The sequence below is a fragment of the Chiloscyllium plagiosum genome, unplaced genomic scaffold, assembly GCF_037043375.1.
Source record: "Chiloscyllium plagiosum isolate Xiang-an unplaced genomic scaffold, Cpla_swu_hap1 HiC_scaffold_48, whole genome shotgun sequence".
Classification (NCBI taxonomy): domain Eukaryota; kingdom Metazoa; phylum Chordata; class Chondrichthyes; order Orectolobiformes; family Hemiscylliidae; genus Chiloscyllium; species Chiloscyllium plagiosum.
In genome coordinates, this window is record NW_028270186.1 from 4,712,471 (window position 1) to 4,731,600 (window position 19,130).

Here is a 19,130-nt window from a genome sequence, read left to right on the forward strand (position 1 = left end):
TTTTCTTTTTCTATTCATTTTTTCTTTTTCTATCATTTGTTTCTTTTTTCTATCATTTTTGTTTCTTTTTTCTATCATATTTTTTCTTTTTCTATCATATTTTTCTTTTTTCTATCATTTGTTCTTTTTCTATCATATTTTTGCTTTTCTATCATATTTTTCTTTTCGATCATTTTTTTCTTTTTCTATCAGATTTTTTTCTTTTTTCTATCATATTTTTTTCTTGTTTCTATCATATTTTTTCTTTTTTCTATCATATTTTTTTCTTTTTTCTATCATATTTTGTTCTTTTTTCTATCATATTTTTTTCTTTTTCTATCATTTTTTTTCTTTTTCTATCATTTTTTTCTTTTTTCTATCATTTTTTCTTTTTTCTATCATTTTTTTCTTTTTCTATAGTTTTGTTCATTTTGTTTTCTATCATTTCTTTTTTCTATCTTTCTTTTCTATCAGTTGTTTTTCTTGTTTCTATCATAGTTGTTTCTTGTTTTCTATCATTTTTTTCTTTTGTCTATCATATTTTGTTCTTGTTTTCTATCATTTTTTTCTTTTTTCTATCATATTTTTTCTTTTTCTATCATTTTTTTTCTGTTTTCTATCATTTTTTTCTTTTTTCTATCATTTTTCGTTTCTATATCATTTTTTTCTTTTTCTATCAGTATTTTTGTCTTTTTCTATCATATTTTTTTTCTTGTTTTTTCTATCATATTTTGTCTTTTTTCTATCATTTTTTTTCTATCATTTTTGTTTTTCTATCATTTTTTTTTCTATCATATTTTTTCTTTGTTCTATCATATTTTTTGCTTTTTTCTATCATATTGTTTTCTTTTTTCTATCATATGTTTTTTCTTTTTTCTATCATTTTTTTTCTTTTTTCTATCATTTTTCTTTTTCTATCATGATTTTTCTTTTTCTATCATTTTTTTCTTTTTCTATCATATTTTTTCTTTTTTCTATCATATTTTTTCTTTTGTTCTATCATATTTTGTGCATTTGCTTTTTCTATCATATTTTTTCTTTTTCTAGCATATTTTTTTCTTTTTTCTATCATATTTTTTCTTTTTTCTATCATTTTTTCTTTTTCTATCATATGTTTTCTTTTTTCTTCATATTTTTTCTTTTTTCTATCATATTTTTTCTTGTTCTATCAGATTTTCTTTTTCGTATCATATTGTTTCTTTTTCGATCTTTTTTTGTCTTTTTTTCTATCATATTTTTTCTTTTTCTATCATATGTTTTCTTTTTTCTATCATATTTTTTCTTTTTCTATCATATTTTTTTCTTTTCTATCATATTTTTTTCTTTTTCTATCATATTTTTTTCTTTTTCTATCATAGTTTTTCTTTTGCTATCATATTTTTTTCTTATTCTATCATATTTTTTCTTTTTCTATCATATTTTTTCTTTTTCTATCATAGTTTTTTCTTTTTCTATCATATTTTTTCGTTTTGTCTATCATATGTTTTTTCTTTGTTCTATCATTATGTTTTGCTTTTTTCTATCAGATTTTTGCTGTTTCTAGCATTTTTTTCTTTTTCTATCATTTTTTCTTTTCTAGCATTTTGTTCTTTTCTATCATTTTTTTCTCTTTTCTATCATTTTTTGCTTTGTTTCTATCATGTGTTTTCTTTTTTTCTGATCATTGTGTTCTTTTGTCTTATCATTTTTTTCTTCTTTTCTATCATGTTTTTCTTTTTTCGATCATAGTGTTTTTTCTTTTTTCTATCATATGTGTTTCTTGTTTCTATCATATTTTTTCTTTTTTCTATCATATTGTTTCTTTTGTCTATCATATTTTTGCTTGTTCCATCATATGTTTCACACACACCCCCCCCCCCCCTTCTTCTTGCTTCCCCTCGCTCTCACCCCCCCCACCAACCCCCACCCCCCCCCACCCTCCCCCCACCCCCCCCCCCACCCACCCCCCACCCCCCCCCACCCACCCCCCCTCCCCCCCCCCACCCACCCCCCACTCCCCCCCCCACCCACCCCCCCACCCCCCCACCCTCCCCACTCCCCCCCTCCCACCCCCCACCCCCCTCCCACCCACCCCCACCCCCCCCCACCCACCCCCCACCCCCCCCTCCCACCCCACACCCCCCCCACCCACCCCCTCCCCCCCACCACCCCCACCCCCCCCACCCACCCCCACTCCCCCCCACCCTCCCCCACCCCCCCCACCCACCCCCCACCCCCCCCCCATCCCTCCACCCCCCGTCCCCCCCCCACCCTCCCCCCACCCCCCACATCACTCCCCCCTCCCCCCCCCATCCCACCCCCCCCCCCCACACTCCCCCCCTCCCCCCCCCATCCCACCACCTCCCCCCCCACCCACCACCACCCCGCCCCATCACTCCCCCTCCCCCCCACCTCACACCCCCCCACCCCCCCCACCTCACTCCCCCCACCCCCCCACATCACTCCCCCCTCCCCCCCACATCACTCCCCCCTCCCCCCCACATCACTCCCCCCTTCCCCCCCACATCACTCCCCCCCTCCCCCCCACATCACTCCCCCCCTCCCCCCCACATCACTCCCCCCCTCCCCACATCACTCCCCCCTCCCCCACATCACTCCCCCCTCCCCCCCACATCACTCCCCCCTCCCCCCCACATCACTCCCCCCTCCCCCCCACATCACTCCCCCCTCCCCCCCACATCACTCCCCCCTCCCCCCCACATCACTCCCCCCCTCCCCCCCACATCACTCCCCCCTCCCCCCACATCACTCCCCCCTCCCTCCACATCACTCCCCCCTCCCCCCACATCACTCCCCCCTCCCCCCCATCACTCCCCCCTCCCCCACATCACTCCCCCCTCCCCCCATCACTCCCCCCTCCCCCCCATCACTCCCCCCTCCCCCCCCCACATCACTCCCCCCTCCCCCCCACATCACTCCCCCTCCCCCCCCACATCACTCCCCCCTCCCCCCCACATCACTCCCCCCCACATCACTCCCCCCCACATCACTCCCCCCCACATCACTCCCCCCTCCCCCCCACATCACTCCCCCCCTCCCCCCCACATCACTCCCCCCTCCCCCCACATCACTCCCCCTCCCTCCCCCATCACTCCCCCCTCCCCCCCATCACTCCCCCCTCCCCCATCACTCCCCCCTCCCCCCACATCACTCCCCCCTCCCCCCCACATCACTCCCCCCTCCCCCCCACATCACTCCCCCCCTCCCCCCACATCACTCCCCCCTCCCCCCCACATCACTCCCCCCTCCCCCCCACATCACTCCCCCCTCCCCCCCACATCACTCCCCCTCCATCACTCCCCCCTCCCCCCATCACTCCCCCCTCGCCCCCACATCACTCCCCCCTCCCCCCATCACTCCCCCCTCCCCCCATCACTCCCCCCTCCCCCCATCACTCCCCCTCCCCCCCACATCACTCCCCCCTCCCCCCCACATCACTCCCCCTCCCCCCCACATCACTCCCCCCTCCCCCCACATCACTCCCCCCTCCCCCCCCACATCACTCCCCCCCTCCCCCCCACATCACTCCCCCCCTCCCCCCCCACATCACTCCCCCCCTCCCCCCCACATCACTCCCCCCCTCCCCCCACATCACTCCCCCCTCCCCCCACATCACTCCCCCCCTCCCCCCCACATCACTCCCCCCTCCCCCCATCACTCCCCCCTCCCCCCCACATCACTCCCCCCTCCCCCCCACATCACTCCCCCTCCCCCCATCACTCCCCCCCATCACTCCCCCCTCCCCCATCACTCTCCCCTCCCCCCCATCACTCCCCCCTCCCCCCCATCACTCCCCCCCCCCCACATCACTCCCCCCTCCCCCCCATCACTCCCCCCTCCCCCCCATCACTCCCCCCTCCCCCCCACATCACTCCCCCCTCCCCCCCACATCCACTCCCCCTCCCCCCACATCACTCCCCCCTCCCCCCCACATCACTCCCCCCTCCCCCCCACATCACTCCCCCCTCCCCCCCACATCACTCCCCCCTCCCCCCCACATCACTCCCCCCCACATCACTCCCCCCTCCCCCCACATCACTCCCCCCTCCCCCCCACATCACTCCCCCCTCCCCCCCATCACTCCCCCTCCCCCCATCACTCCCCCTCCCCCCCATCACTCCCCCTCCCCCCCATCACTCCCCCTCCCCCCCATCTCCCCCTCCCCCCCCATCACTCCCCCTCCCCCCCATCACTCCCCCTCCCCCCCATCACTCCCCCTCCCCCCCCATCACTCCCCCTCCCCCCCATCACTCCCCCCTCCCCCCCACATCACTCCCCCCTCCCCCCCACATCACTCCCCCCTCCCCCCCCCACATCACTCCCCCCTCCCCCCCACATCACTCCCCCCTCCCCCCCACATCACTCCCCCCTCCCCCCCACATCACTCCCCCCTCCCCCCCACATCACTCCCCCTCCCCCCCACATCACTCCCCCCTCCCCCCACATCACTCCCCCCTCCCCCCCACATCACTCCCCCCCTCCCCCCCACATCACTCCCCCCTCCCCCTCATCACTCCCCCCTTCCCCCCCACATCACTCCCCCCTTCCCCCCCACATCACTCCCCCCCTCCCCCCACATCACTCCCCCCCTCCCCCCCACATCACTCCCCCCCTCCCCCCCACATCACTCCCCCCCTCCCTCCCACATCACTCCCCCCCTCCCCCCCACATCACTCCCCCCCTCCCCCCCTCACTCCCCCCTCCCCCCCACATCACTCCCACCTCCCACCCACATCACTCCCCCCTCCCCCCCACATCACTCCCCCCTCCCCCCCACATCACTCCCCCCTCCCCCCCACATCACTCCCCCCTCCCCCCCCACATCACTCCCCCCTCCCCCCCACATCACTCCCCCCTCCCCCCCATCACTCCCCCCTCCCCCCCATCACTCCCCCCCATCACTCCCCCTCCCCCCCACATCACTCCCCCTCCCCCCCACATCACTCCCCCTCCCCCCCCACATCACTCCCCCTCCCCCCCACATCACTCCCCCTCCCCCCCACATCACTCCCCCCTCCCCCCCACATCACTCCCCCCTCCCCCCCACATCACTCCCCCTCCCCCCCACATCACTCCCCCCCTCCCCCCCACATCACTCCCCCCTCCCCCCACATCACTCCCCCCCTCCCCCCCACATCACTCCACCCCTCCCCCCCACATCACTCCACCCCTCCCCCCCACATCACTCCCCCCCTCCCCCCCACATCACTCCCCCTCCCCCCACATCACTCCCCCCTCCCCCCACATCACTCCCCCCCACATCACTCCCCCCTCCCCCCCACATCACTCCCCCTCCCCCCCACATCACTCCCCCCTCCCCCCACATCACTCCCCCCCTACCCACATCACTCCCCCCCCCCCCACATCACTCCCCCCCACATCACTCCCCCTCCCCCCCCACATCACTCCCCTCCCCCCCCACATCACTCCCCCTCCACATCACTCCCCCCCTCACATCACTCCCCCCTCACATCACTCCCCCCCCCACATCACTCCCCCCCCACATCACTCCCCCCCCCCACATCACTCCCCCCCCACATCACTCCCCCCCTCCCCCCCACATCACTCCCCCTCCCCCCCACATCACTCCCCCCTCCCCCCCACATCACTCCCCCCTCCCCCCCACATCACTCCCCCCCTCCCCCCACATCACTCCCCCCACATCACTCCCCCCTCCCCCCACATCACTCCCCCCTCCCCCCAACATCACTCCCCCCTCCCCCCAACATCACTCCCCCCTCCCCCCCACATCACTCCCCCTCCCCCCACATCACATCCCCTCCCCCCCACATCACTCCCCCCTCCCCCCCACATCACTCCCCCCTCCCCCCCACATCACTCCGTCCTCCCCCCCACATCACTCCCCCCTCCCCTTCATCACTCCCCCCTCCCCCCACATCACTCCCCCCTCCCCCCCACATCACTCCCCCCTCCCCCCCACATCACTCCCCCCTCCCCCCACATCACTCCCCCCTCCCCCCCACATCACTCCCCCCTCCCCCCCACATCACTCCCCCCTCCCCCCACATCACTCCCCCCTCCCCCCCCCACATCACTCCCCCTCCCCCCCCACATCACTCCCCCCTCCCCCCCCCCACATCACTCCCCCCCACATCACTCCCCCCCCTCCCCCCCACATCACTCCCCCCCTCCCCCCACATCACTCCCCCCTCCCCCCCACATCACTCCCCCTCCCCCCCACATCACTCCCCCCCCACATCACTCCCCCCTCCCCCCCACATCACTCCCCCCTCCCCCCACATCACTCCCCCCTCCCCCCCACATCACTCCCCCCTCCCCCCCATCACTCCCCCTCCCCCCCATCACTCCCCCCTCCCCCCCATCACTCCCCCCTCCCCCCCACATCACTCCCCCCTCCCCCCCACATCACTCCCCCCTCCCCCCATCACTCCCCCCTCCCCCCATCACTCACCCCTCCCCCCACATCACTCCCCCCTCCCCCCCACATCACTCCCCCCCTCCCCCCCACATCACTCCCCCCCCTCCCCCCCACCACTCCCCCTCCCCCCCACATCACTCCCCCCTCCCCCCCACATCACTCCCCCTCCCCCCCACATCACTCCCCCTCCCCCCCACATCACTCCCCCTCCCCCCACATCACTCCCCCCCCACATCACTCCCCCCTGCCCCCCACATCACTCCCCCCTCCCCCCCACATCACTCCCCCCTCCCCCCCACATCACTCCCCCCTCCCCCCCACATCACTCCCCCCTCCCCCCCACATCACTCCCCCTCCCCCCCACATCACTCCCCCTCCCCCCCACATCACTCCCCCTCCCCCACACATCACTCCCCCTCCCCCCCACATCACTCCCCCTTCCCCCCCACATCACTCCCCCTCCCCCCCACATCACTCCCCCTTCCCCCCCACATCACTCCCCCTTCCCCCCACATCACTCTCCCTCCCCCCCACATCACTCCCCATCCCCCCCACATCACTCCCCTCCCCCCCACATCACTCCCCCCCTCCCCACATCACTCCCCCCCCCCCACATCACTCCCCCCCCCCACATCACTCCCCCCCTCACATCACTCCCCCCTCACATCACATCACTCCCCCCTCACATCACTCCCCCTCACATCACTCCCCCCTCACATCACTCCCCCCCACATCACTCCCCCTCCCCCCACATCACTCCCCCCCCACATCACTCCCCCCCCCACATCACTCCCCCCCCCCACATCACTCCCCCCACATCACTCCCCCCCCTCACATCACTCCCCCCTCACATCACTCCCCCCCCACATCACTCCCCCTCCCCCCCACATCACTCCCCCCCCCCACATCACTCCCCCCCCCACATCACTCCCCCCCCACATCACTCCCCCTCCCCACATCACTCCCCCCCTCCCCACATCACTCCCCCCCCTCCCCACATCACTCCCCCCCTCACATCACTCCCCCCTCACATCACTCCCCCCCTCACATCACTCCCCCTCTCACATCACTCCCCCCCTCCCCCCCACATCACTCCCCCCCACATCACTCCCCCCCCCACATCACTCCCCCCCCCACATCACTCCCCCCCCCACACATCACTCCCCCCCCATATCACTCCCCCCCCACATCACTCCCCCCCACACCACTCCCCCCTCCCCCTCACATCACTCCCCCCCTCACGTCACTCCCCCCCCACAACACTCCCCCTCCCCCCCACAACACTCCCCCTCCCCCCCACATCACTCCCCCTCTCCCCCACATCACTCCCCCTCTCCCCCACATCACTCCCCCTCCCCCCCACATCACTCCCCCTCCCCCCACATCACTCCCCCTCCCCCCCACATCACTCCCCCCCTCCCCCCCACATCACTCCCCCCTCCCCCCCACATCACTCCCCCCTCCCCCCCACATCACTCCCCCCACATCACTCCCCCCTCCCCCCCACATCACTCCCCCCTCCCCCCCACATCACTCCCCCCTCCCCCCCACATCACTCCCCCCTCCCCCCCACATCACTCCCCCCTCCCCCCCACATCACTCCCCCCTCCCCCCCACATCACTCCCCCCTCCCCCCACATCACTCCCCCTCCCCCCCACATCACTCCCCCCTCCCCCCCACATCACTCCCCCCTCCCCCTCACATCACTCCCCCCTCCCCCCCACATCACTCCCCCCCTCACATCACTCTCCCCCCCTCACATCACTCCCCCCCCCTCACATCACTCCCCCCCCACATCACTCCCCCTCCCCCCCACATCACTCCCCCCTCCCCCCCACATCACTCCCCCCTCACATCACTCCCCCCTCCCCCTCACATCACTCCCCCCTCCCCCCCACATCACTCCCCCCTCCCCCCCACATCACTCCCCCTCCCCCCCACATCACTCCCCCCTCCCCCCCACATCACCCCCCCACCCCCTCCCCCCACATCACTCCCCCCCTCCCCCCACATCACTCCCCCCCCTCACATCACTCCCCCCTCACATCACTCCCCCCCTCACATCACTCCCCCCCCCACATTACTCCCCCTCCCCCCCACATCACTCCCCCTCCCCCCCACATCACTCCCCCTCCCCCCCACACATCACTCCCCCTCCCCCCCACATCACTCCCCCCCTCACATCACTCCCCCCTCCCCCCCACATCACTCCCCCCTCCCCCCCACATCACTCCCCCCTCCCCCCCACATCACTCCCCCCCCACATCACTCCCCCCCTCACATCACTCCCCCCCTCACATCACTCCCCCCCTCACATCACTCCCCCCCACATCACTCCCCCCCCACATCACTCCCCCCCCACATCACTCCCCCCCCACATCACTCCCCCCCCACATCACTCCCCCCTCCCCCCCACATCACTCCCCCCTCCCCCCCACATCACTCCCCCTCCCCCCACATCACTCCCCCTCCCCCCACATCACTCCCCCTCCCCCCACATCACTCCCCCTCCCCCCACATCACTCCCCCTCCCCCCCACATCACTCCCCCTCCCCCCCACATCACTCCCCCTCCCCCCCACATCACTCCCCCTCCCCCCCACATCACTCCCCCTCCCCCCCACATCACTCCCCCTCCCCCCCACATCACTCCCCCCTCCCCCCCACATCACTCCCCCCTCCCCCCCACATCACTCCCCCCTCCCCCCCACATCACTCCCCCCTCCCCCCCACATCACTCCCCCCTCCCCCCCACATCACTCCCCCCTCCCCCCACATCACTCCCCCCTCCCCCCACATCACTCCCCCCTCCCCCCCACATCACTCCCCCCTCCCCCCCACATCACTCCCCCCTCCCCCTCACATCACTCCCCCCTCCCCCCCACATCACTCCCCCCCTCACACATCACTCTCCCCCCCTCACATCACTCCCCCCCCCTCACATCACTCCCCCCCCACATCACTCCCCCCTCACATCACTCCCCCCCACATTACTCCCCCTCCCCCCCACATCACTCCCCCTCCCCCCCACATCACTCCCCCTCCCCCCACATCACTCCCCCTCCCCCCCACATCACTCCCCCCCTCACATCATTCCCCCCTCCCCCCCACATCACTCCCCCCACATCACTCCCCCTCACATCACTCCCCCCCTCACATCACTCCCCCCCTCACATCACTCCCCCCCCACATCACTCCCCCCCCACATCACTCCCCCCTCCCCCTCACATCACTCCCCCCTCCCCCTCACATCACTCCCCCCCTCACATCACTCCCCCTCCCCCCCCACATCACTCCCCCTCCCCCCCACATCACTCCCCCCCCACATCACTCCCCCCCCACATCACTCCCCCCCCACATCACTCCCCCCCACATCACTCCCCCCCACATCACTCCCCCCCCACATCACTCCCCCCTCACATCACTCCCCCCTCCCCCTCACATCACTCCCCCCTCCCCCCCACATCACTCCCCCCTCCCCCTCACATCACTCCCCCCCCTCACATCACTCCCCCCCCTCACATCACTCCCCCCTCACATCACTCCCCCCTCACATCACTCCCCCCATCACTCCCCCCTCCCCTCACATCACTCCCCCCTCCCCCTCACATCACTCCCCCTCCCCCCACACATCACTCCCCCTCCCCCCCACATCACTCCCCCTCCCCCCCCACATCACTCCCCCTCCCCCCATCACTCCCCCCTCCCCCTCACATCACTCCACCCTCACATCACTCCCCCTCCCCCCACTCCCCCTCCCCCCCACATCACTCCCCCTCCCCCCCACATCACTCCCCCTCCCCCCACATCACTCCCCCTCTCCCCACATCACTCCCCCTCCCCCCACATCACTCCCCCTCCCCCCCACATCACTCCCCCTCCCCCCCACATCACTCCCCCTCCCCCCCACATCACTCCCCCTCCCCCCCACATCACTCCCCCTCCCCCCCACATCACTCTCCCTCCCCCCCACATCACTCTCCCTCCCCCCACATCACTCTCCCTCCCCCCCACATCACTCTCCCTCCCCCCCACATCACTCCCCCTCCCCCCCACATCACTCTCCCTCCCCCCACATCACTCTCCCTCCCCCCCACACATCACTCCCCCCCCACCCACATCACCCCCCCCCCACACCCACATCACTCCCCTCCCCCCCATCACTCCCCCTCCCCCCCATCACTCCCCCTCCCCCCCATCACTCCCCCTCCCCCCCATCACTCCCCTCCCCCCCATCACTCCCCCTCCCCCTCACATCACTCCCCCTCCTCACATCACTCCCCCTCACATCACTCCCCCCCCACATCACTCCCCCTCCCCCCACATCACTCCCCCTCCCCCCACATCACTCCCCCCTCCCCCCCACATCACTCCCCCCTCCCCCCCACATCACTCCCCCCTCCCCCCCACATCACTCCCCCCTCCCCCCCACATCACTCCCCCCTCCCCCCCACATCACTCCCCCCTCCCCCCCACATCACTCCCCCCTCCCCCCCACATCACTCCCCCCTCCCCCCCACATCACTCCCCCCTCCCCCCCACATCACTCCCCCCTCCCCCCACATCACTCCCCCCTTCCCCCCACATCACTCCCCCTCCCCCCACATCACTCCCCCTCCCCCCACATCACTCCCCCTCCCCCCACATCACTCCCCCTCCCCCCCACATCACTCCCCCTCCCCCCCACATCACTCCCCCCCCCACACCCACATCACTCCCCCTCCCCCCCATCACTCCCCCTCCCCCCCATCACTCCCCCTCCCCCCCATCACTCCCCTCCCCCCCATCACTCCCCCTCCCCCTCACATCACTCCCCCTCCTCACATCACTCCCCCTCACATCACTCCCCCCCCACATCACTCCCCCTCCCCCCACATCACTCCCCCTCCCCCCCACATCACTCCCCCCTCCCCCCCACATCACTCCCCCCTCCCCCCCACATCACTCCCCCCTCCCCCCCACATCACTCCCCCCTCCCCCCCACATCACTCCCCCCTCCCCCCCACATCACTCCCCCCTCCCCCCCACATCACTCCCCCCTCCCCCCCACATCACTCCCCCCTCCCCCCCACATCACTCCCCCCTTCCCCCCACATCACTCCCCCTCCCCCCACATCACTCACCCTCCCCCCACATCACTCCCCCTCCCCCCCACATCACTCCCCCTCCCCCCCACATCACTCCCCCTCCCCCCCACATCACTCCCCCTCCCCCCCACATCACTCCCCCTCCCCCCCACATCACTCCCCCTCCCCCCCCACATCACTCTCCCTCCCCCCCACATCACTCTCCCTCCCCCCCACATCACTCTCCCTCCCCCCCACAGCACTCCCCCTCCCCCCCACACCACTCCCCCTCACACCCACATCACTCCCCCCCCACACCCACATCACTCCCCCTCCCCCCCACATCACTCCCCCTCCCCCCCACATCACTCCCCCTCCCCCCCACATCACTCCCCCTCCCCCCCACATCACTCCCCCCTCCCCCCAACATCACTCCCCCCTCCCCCACATCACTCCCCCCTCCCCCCCACATCACTCCCCCTCACACCCACATCACTCCCCCCCCCACACCCACATCACTCCCCCTCTCCCTCCCACATCACTCCCCCTCCCCCCCACATCACTCCCCCCCTCCCCCCCACATCACTCCCCCCCACATCACTCCCCCCCTCCCCCCCACATCACTCCCCCCCTCCCCCCCACATCACTCCCCCCCTCCCCCCCACATCACTCCCCCCTCCCCCCCACATCACTCCCCCCTCCCCCCCACATCACTCCCCCCCTCCCCCCCACATCACTCCCCCCCTCCCCCCCCACATCACTCCCCCCCTCCCCCCCACATCACTCCCCCCTCCCCCCCACATCACTCCCCCCTCCCCCCCACATCACTCCCCCCCTCCCCCCCACATCACTCCCCCCTCCCCCCACATCACTCCCCCCCTCCCCCCCACATCACTCCCCCCTCCCCCCACATCACTCCCCCCCTCCCCCCCACATCACTCCCCCCTCCCCCCCACATCACTCCCCCCCTCCCCCCCACATCACTCCCCCCTCCCCCCCACATCACTCCCCCCTCCCCCCCACATCACTCCCCCCTCCCCCCTCCCCCCCACATCACTCCCCCCTCCCCTCCACATCACTCCCCCCTCCCCTCCACATCAATCACCCCTCCCCTCCACATCAATCCCCTCTCCCCCCAACATCAATCCCCCTCCCCCCACTTCACTTCCCCTCCCCCCCCACTCCTCCCTCCCCCCCCCACTCCTCCCTCCCCCCCCCACTCCTCCCTCCCCCCCACTCCTCCCTCCCCCCACTTCCTTCCCCAATCCCCCCTCCACTCTCAATCCCCACTCCTTCTGATCCCCCTTCCCTCTTCTCAGACACCCCCCCCATACCTCTCCCTGCTTCCCTATCCATCCCAGCCTCTCCCACATCACTCCCCCCTTTATTTCCTTCACCCTCTCTCTCTCCTTTGCCTGTCTATGATCTCCTGCATATCAACACCCCCCATCATCCCCCATTGACCCCGTGTGACCTGAGCCCCGAGAGCCTCCTCCAAATTCATTCAGGTGGCACCTGACAAGAATCGGCATCTCTCCAAGTTGACCATCCTTGTGTGCCCGGTGTGCCAGCTCCACCCTTGTACAGGAGCTGAGCAGGGTTTTGAGGACAGTGATTTGTTTTGAGCCGATGGCTTTTGCCTGACCCACCGGGAAGGGGCACCCTGTCAGTAACACTGATGCACGATCGTCCAAACCTGGTTTGCGGAAGAGCACATCAGGGATGTGGATCAAGGCGCTAATCGTCCAAATCCGCCTTCGCTGGGTGGACACCAGACTCCCGACCTCACTCATGAAGCAGAAACACTTCTGGATGTTCTTTAAGCATTGAGGAGGAGGTCAAACCCCATCAATCCCCCCCCCGTCAACTCATGGAATCTCTTGTTGGTCACTGCCCAAAATAGAGTGGCTTCTTTCAGGAAGATGCTTGAGAGCATGGTCACACCCTTTCAAGATGTTGGAGACTGCTCCCTGACACCCATGGTACACATTATCTGCACAAGACTTCAAACTCCACCTGCCCACCTAAAAACACGGTCTGCTGACTGTGCATTGGACTTCTCAGTCACCTTCGACCTCAGTCAACCAAATCCCGAGGGACTGTTTCAAAGGGGAGAAAGCACAGAGGGAGATATTTGGCCCCACTGTTTCTATATTTCCTCTCGAAAACAACCGTCACATTCAGGAGATGACACACAGGAGCAGAAGTTGGCAGTTCAGCCCTTTGAGCCTGTTCCATTTTTAACTGTGACCATGTTGGATCTATTCCTGTCAGTCTGATTCCCAGGACTATCCTCCCCCCACCCTGAGTGTGTGGTTACTTAGAGCTGTCCAGTGATCACTGTAGTATTCAGTAAGGATCTGTTTGTTCTCTTTACAGTGATTCTGCAGTGGCTGACTTGGTTGTCACAATGGAGACGGAGTCCTCTGCCGGGAAAGACATTGTAAGTAAGAGAGTTTTTTCTTTTAGAACAGTAAGACCTGGTTCTGAAGGGGTTGGATTGGCACCATTTCTGAGTGTTGCTTCCTTTGGAAACACCCGATATTTTGGGTTTATTGAGTTTGTTGTGAGTCTTTGAAATCAACCTGTTCAGACATGTGATGTGATACATTTCTAGCACAGATGGGAGTTGAACCCAGACCTTGTGTCCAGAGCCAATGCACTGCAAGAGCCCCCCCCCCCCCCTCCCGGCTTGTTGTATCCTGTTTCAGAATCGGCTACTCTCCAGGGCTCACTCTCCTCATCACAGGCTTCCTCGATGCAGCACAACATTGTCTGAACATAACTGGCAGGGAGTGACCTGCAATCAGTGTGATGAAGGGACTCTGGTTCTGTGCCATTCGGCAGGGACTGCCTGGATTTGGATCCAGGTTAAAGAATGGAACACATTTCCAAATCTATCTGGTATGTGAAGTGCAACAGGAACTCAAAAGTGACGAAGTTTGACCTAATAACACTGGAAGAACGGCAATATGTTTTCAAGTCGGGGTGGGAAGTATTTTAGAAGGAACTTGCAAGTCACAGTGTTCTGTTACCTGCTGCCCTTATCCTCCTGCATGGGTTGGAAGGTGCTGTCTGGGGAACCTTGGCCATTTGTTGCAGTGCATCTCGTAGATGGTCCGCACTGTTGCTCTGAAGTGTCAGTGGTTGAGGGAGTGAATGTTAACGTGGTGGGATGGGATGCCAAGAAGTAGGCTGCTTTGTCTTGGATGGGGTTGAGATTCACTGTTGCAGTTGCACCCTTGCAGGGACCTGGATCACACTCAATAGCCCTGGACATACCTGGCCTTCTCCAAATCCAAACTTCGCTGTGAGTCAGTGTCTCCAAGAGAGCACAAGGCAGGAGTAACCTGAGCCTGTGACTTTCATAAGGAGAATGGTGCCTTTATGTTCTTTTCTGGTTCACATAGAGTCATACAGATGTATAACATGGAAACAGACCCTTCAGTCCAACCTGTCCATGCCGACCAGATATCCCAACCCAATCTCGTCCCACCTGCCAGCACCCGGCCCATATCCCTCCAAACCCTTCCTATTCATATACCCATCCAAATGCCTCTTAAATGTTGTACCAGCCTCCACCACATCCTCTGGCAGCTCATTCCATACACGTACCACCCTCTGTGTGAAAAAGTTGCCCCTTAGGTCTCTTTTATATCTTTCCCTCTCACCCTCTAGTTCTGGGCTCTCTGATCCCAGAGAAGAGACTTTGTCTATTTATCCTATCCATGCTCCTCATAATTTTGTAAACCTCTATAAGGTCACCCCTCGGTCTCTGACACTCCAGGGAAAACAGCCCCAGCCTGTTCAGCCTCTCCCTGTAGCTCAAATCCTCCAAACCTGGCAACATCCTTGTAAATCTTTTCTGAACCCTTTCAAGTTTCACAACATCCTTCCGATAGGAAGGAGACCAGAATTGCACGCAATATTCCAACAGTGGCCTAACCAATGTCCTGTACAGCCGCAACATGACCTCCCAACTCCTGTACTCAATACTCTGACCGATAAAGGAAAGCATACCAAATGCCTTCTACATTATCCTATCTACCTGCGTTTCCACTTTCAAGGAGCTATGAACCTGCAATCCAAGGTCTCTTTGTTTAGCAACACTCCCGAGGACCTTACCATGAAGTGTACAAGTCCTGCTCAGATTTGCTTTCCTAAAATGCAGCACCTCGCACTTATCTGAATTAAACTCCATCTGCCATTCTCAGCTCATTGGCCCATCTGGTCCGGATCCTGTTGTGATCCTCTTTGCTGTTCACTACACGTCCAATTTTGGTGTCATCTGCAAACTTACTAACTGTACCTCTCATGCTCGCATCCAAATCATCGTCCAAATCATTTATGTAAATGACAAAAAGTACAGGACCCAGCACCGATCCTTGTGGCACTCCACTGGTCACAGGCCTCCAGTCTGAAAAACAACCCTCCACCACCACCCTCTGTCTTCTACCTTTGAGCCAGTTCTGCATCCAAATGGATAGTCCATCTTGTATTCCATGAGATCTCACCTTGCTCACCAGTCTCCCATGGGGAACCTTGTCGAACGCCTTACTGAAGTCCATACAGGTCACATCTACTGCTCTGTCCTCACCAATCTTCTTTGTTACTTCTTCAAAAAACTCAATCAAGTTTGAGCTACATGATTTCCCACGCACAAAGCCATGCTGACTATCCCTAATCAGTCCTTGACTTTCCAAATATATGTGCATCCTGTCCCTCAGCATTCTCTCCAACAACTTGCTCACCACTGAGGTCAGGCTCACTAGTCTATAGTTCCCTCGCTTGTCTTTACCGCCCTTCTTAAACAGTGGCACCACATTTGCCAACCTCCAGTCTTCCGGCACCTCACCTATGACTATCGATGATACAAATATCTCAGCAAGAGGCCCAGCAATCACTTCTCTAGCTTCCCACAGAGTTCTCGGGTACATCTGATCAGGTCCTGGGGATTTATCCACCTTTAACCATTTCAAGGCATCCAGCACTTCTTCCTCTGTCATCTGGACATTTTGCAAGATGTCACCATCTATTTCCCTGCAGTCTATATCTTCCATATCCTTTTCCACGGTAAATACTGATGCAAAATATTCATTTAGTATCTCCCCCATTTTCTGCGGCTCCACACAAAGGCTGCCTTGCTGATCTTTGAGGGGCCCTATTCTCTCCCTAGTTCCCCTTTTGTCCTTAATATATTTGTGAAAACCCTTTGGATTCTCCTTAACTCTATTTGCCAAAGCTATCTCATGTACCTTTTTGCACTCCTGATTTTCCTCTTTAGTATACTCCTACTGCCTTTATACTCTTCTAAGGATTCACTCGATTTATCCTGTCTATACCTGACGTATGCTTCCTTCTTTTTCTTAACCAACCCTCAATTTCTTTAGTCATGCAGCATTCCCTATACCTACCAGCCCTCCCTTTCACCCTGACAGGAATATACTTTCTCTGGATTCTTGTTATCTCATTTCTGAAGGCTTCTCATTTTCCAGCCGTCCCTTTACTTGTGAACATCTGCCTCCAATCAGCTTTCGAAAGTTCTTCCTAATCCCATCAAAATTGGCCTTTCTCCAATTTCCAACTTCAACTTTTAGATCTGGTCTATCCTTTTCCATCACTATTTTAAAACAAATAGAATTATGGTTGCTGGCCCCAAAGTGCTCCCCCACTGACACCTCAGTCACCTGCCCTGCCTTTTTTCCCAAGAGTAGGTAAAGTTTTGCACCTTCTCCAGTCGGTACATCCACATACTGAATCAGAAAATTGTCTTGTACACACTTAAGAAATTCCTCTCCATCTAAACCTTTAACACTATGGCAGTCCCAGTCGATGTTTGGAAAGTTAAAATCCCCTACCATAACTACCCTATTATTCTTACAGATAGCTGAGATCTCCTTACAAGTTTGTTTCTCAATTTCCCTCTGACTATTAGGGGGTCTATAATACAACCCCAATAAGATGATCATCCCTTTCTTATTTCTCAATTCCACCCAAATAAGTTCCCTGGATGTATTTCCGGGAATATTCTCCCTCAGCACAGCTGTAATGCTATCCCTTATCAAAAATGCCACTCCCCCTCCTCTCTTGCCTCCCTTTCTATCCTGTGGCATTTGTGTCCTGGCACATTAAGCTGCCAGTCCTGCCCATTCCTGAGCCATGTATCTGTAATTGCTATGATATCCCAGTCCCATGTTCCTAACCATGCCCTGAGTTCATCTGTTAGGCCCCTTGCATTGAAAGTTTAATTTATTAGTCCTACCTTGTCCCTGCCTGCTCTGACTGTTTGATTCACTTCTGTTCTCAGCTGTACCAGTCTCAGATTGATCTCTTTCCTCACTATCTCCCTGGGTTCCCCCCCTCCCCCCCAAAGTTTAAATCCTCTCAAGCAGTTCTACCAAATCTCCCTGCCTGTATATTAGTCCCGTTACAATGTAGGTACAATCTGTCCTTCTTGGACAGGTCACTTCTACCCCAAAAGAGATTCCAATGATCCAAATGGGAGAATCCTTCTCCCATACACCAGCTCCTCAGCCATGCATTGATCTGCTCTATTTTCCTATTCTTGCCCTCACTAGCTCGTAGCACTGGGAATAATCCAGATATTACTACCCTTGAAGACCTCCTTTTTAAATTTCTGCCTAACTCTCTGTAATCTCCCTTCAGAAACTCAACCTTTTCCCTTCCAATGTCGTTGGTTCCAATGTGGACAATGACCTCTGACTGGCCCCTCTCCCCCGTGAGAACATTCTGCACCCTCTCTGAGACATCCTTGATCCTGGCACCAGGGAAACAACACACAATTCTGCTTTTTCTCTGCTGGCCACAGAAACGTCTGTTTATACCTCAGACTGCAGAATCCCTGAACACAATTGATCTCTTGGAACCTGACGTACTCCTCGTTGCATGAGAGCCAGTTTCAATACCAGAAGCTTGGCTGTTCGTGCTACGTTCCCCTGAGAATCCATCACCCCCTACATTTTCCAAAACAGCATATCTGTTTGAAATGGTTATATCCACAAAAGACTGCTGCACTGGGTGCCTACCTCTCTTACCGTTCCTGGAGTTAACCCATCTATGTGACTGTATCTGAGACTTTCCCCCCTTCCTATAACTGCCATCCATCACATACTGTTGCTGTTGCAAATTCCTCATCGCTTCTATCTGTCTCTCCAACCGATCTACTCAATCTGATAAGATTCACATCCAACAGCATTTATGGCAGATATAATCCGCAGTAACCCTTAAACTCTCTTTAAACTCCCACATCTGACAAGAAGTACATATCACTGCAAAGGCCATTTTTGCTCCTTCACAATCTACAGACCCAGAAAATAACACCATCTTATTCCTCTACAAAACACTGCCCCAGGTTAAATTAATAGTTCTGGCTTATATTTCAAGTTTAATCAAGAGACTCATCTCCAAAAACATATAATCAAGAAAGAACGCACTGTACTCACTAATACAGCCTTTCTCTTGGACAGACTTAAAACAACAATTAACTTTTCTGATTCTGTGCTGTGAACTTCACCCAAACCAATTCCTCCAAGATTAGTTGTGAAATTCACTGTTTGTTAATTTTCCCAGATGCCACTCCGATGTCCAGCGACACGTGAATTCAAAAACCGCAAAGGCAGTAACTGTGCAAATTCTCTCTCTCTCTCTCTGTCCTGCACTGTCCT

General features: G+C 57.9%; 1 protein-coding gene across 4 annotated transcripts in view; it reads left to right on the plus strand.

The window, feature by feature from the left end:
* The window catches only part of ash2l (ash2 like, histone lysine methyltransferase complex subunit), a 63,317-nt gene that overhangs the window by 6,003 nt on the left and 38,184 nt on the right, over nucleotides 1-19,130 (plus strand). For all 4 annotated transcript variants that reach the window (XM_087984410.1, XM_087984412.1, XM_087984411.1 and 1 more), the window contains exon 2: nucleotides 13,825-13,888. In XM_087984410.1, the coding sequence (XP_087840536.1) occupies nucleotides 13,825-13,888 (64 nt within the window). The remainder of the gene's footprint in view (nucleotides 1-13,824; nucleotides 13,889-19,130) is intronic.